Consider the following 1,845-nt stretch of genomic DNA (forward strand, 5'->3'; position numbering starts at 1 on the left):
ATCTACAAATTTTATTAAGTTAAGGATGTTATTAATTAGGCCAGTAAGTAGTAATTATTCTTCTATTGAATTATTGTAGGAGAAGCATGGACATGGAGCATATAAATACATCTTTTGATGATATTGAATTTCATGAAGAACATGACAATGTAGAAGAAGAATTAAATGAAAACCATATTCAACCTAACTCAATCCCTCCAACAGTTGGAATGGTCTTTGAAACTATTAATGAAGTGAAGTCATTTTATAGACAATATGCAATATCAAAGAGTTTTGGAATTCGAACAAGGACTTCAAGGAAGAACAACAAGAACGAATTATGTTACTTCATGATGGTGTGTGCTAGGGCTGCAAAATTTGTGTCCCCATTGAGAATCAAATGATTGCACGTCCAACACTGGCTAATGATTGTGCAGCTCGAATGATTGTATCAAAAAGAGATGCCAAGTGGTACATTTCAGCATTTGATGATGTACATAGTCATGATCTTAGTCCAACAAAGTCAAGATTGCTCCGAGGCAATAAAAGGATGAATCTGAACGTTAAAAGAACACTAGACTTGAATGTTGAAGCAGGAGTGAGGATTAACAAGAGCTTCCGGTCCTTGGTTTGTGCTACAAGAGGTTACGAGAACCTGGAGTTTGTCAAACACAATGTTAGAAATTATGTGGCCAAACAAAGAAGAGCATTAAATAAAGATGGTGATGCAAAGGCACTCTTAAACCATTTCTCTTCCATGAGACAATTAAATAAGGATTTCTTTTTCGAGATTGATGTTGATGACGACAACCGTATACTAAATGTCCATGTTACTTGAGAAACACTTTTTGGGCTGCCATGTCAACCACTCAAAGAAGCGAAAGCATGAATGCATTCTTTGATGGATATATTAACTCACAAACAATCTTCAAGAATTTGTTAAACAATATGACAATGCACTACAACACAAGATAGAAAAAGAGAGCCTAGCTGACTTCACATCATTAAACACAACTCTTCCATGCGGGTCACAATCACTCATAGAGCGACAATTCCAAAAGCATTACACACATGCTAAGTTTGCAGAAATACAGTCCGAATTTAGAGGTAAAATTAATTGTTTCGTTGATGGTGTTGTGGTAGAAGATAATTCATCGTTGTACAAGGTCATGGAGGACTCCATTCATAACGAAATAAGGGAAGAGAGGGTATTCATGGTTACATATCAACGAGACACAATGGATGTTAATTGCAGTTGTTTGCCTTTTGAGTTTAGGGGTATTATATGTAGACATTCTGTATGTGTTTTGGCACAAGAGCGAGTAACAGAGCTTCCTGCTAAGTACATACTCATAAGATGGTGTAAAAATGTCTGCAGAAAGCACACGTATATTAGAGCATCATACCACAACAAGGAAAAGGATCCCCATATTGAACGCTATGATAACTTATGCAAGAATTTTGGAAATATTGCTGAGATTGCATGTGAGTCAATACACTTGACACAATTATTGGTTGACAACCTTAGTTCCTTTGTCAACAAGCATGGATTACAAATTTCACCTTCACCATACGTCAACAACAATAGCCACACACAACAACAATACCTACATGATAGTAAAATAGGCCATGATGTTGACACAACTATAAACAATGTTCAAGTCCAAAGCCCAAAATCTGTGAAGCGAAAGGGTCGACCTAGGACAAGAAGGTTGAAATCCACAACGGAGAGAATAACAAGGAAGAAACCATCAGCAAAAGCTAGTAGTCGAACATCCATTGGTATTGCTGTAAGTATTTATTTCATTATTTCTTACTGTTATAAATTGCAATAAATATTTGGTGATATTAAAGTTTTCACACTAA

The 1,845-nt window shown here is 35.9% G+C and overlaps 1 protein-coding gene across 1 annotated transcript; it reads left to right on the plus strand.

The window, feature by feature from the left end:
- The first annotated feature begins 379 nt into the window (after window positions 1-379).
- On the plus strand, window positions 380-817 carry LOC148206576 (protein FAR-RED IMPAIRED RESPONSE 1-like). Its single transcript, XM_088108097.1, has one exon. It carries the CDS (start codon window positions 380-382, stop codon window positions 815-817), a length of 438 nt encoding a protein of 145 aa, XP_087964223.1.
- The last annotated feature ends 1,028 nt before the right edge of the window (window positions 818-1,845 follow it).

The sequence above is a fragment of the Vigna umbellata genome, chromosome 1, assembly GCF_029865625.1.
Source record: "Vigna umbellata cultivar VRB3 chromosome 1, Vumbellata_1.0, whole genome shotgun sequence".
NCBI classification, from domain to species: domain Eukaryota; kingdom Viridiplantae; phylum Streptophyta; class Magnoliopsida; order Fabales; family Fabaceae; genus Vigna; species Vigna umbellata.

Excerpts from the sequence above, each read along its gene's own strand:
- LOC148206576 (XM_088108097.1), top strand. The coding sequence starts at position 380 with ATGATTGCACGTCCAACACTGGCTAATGATTGTGCAGCTCGAATGATT.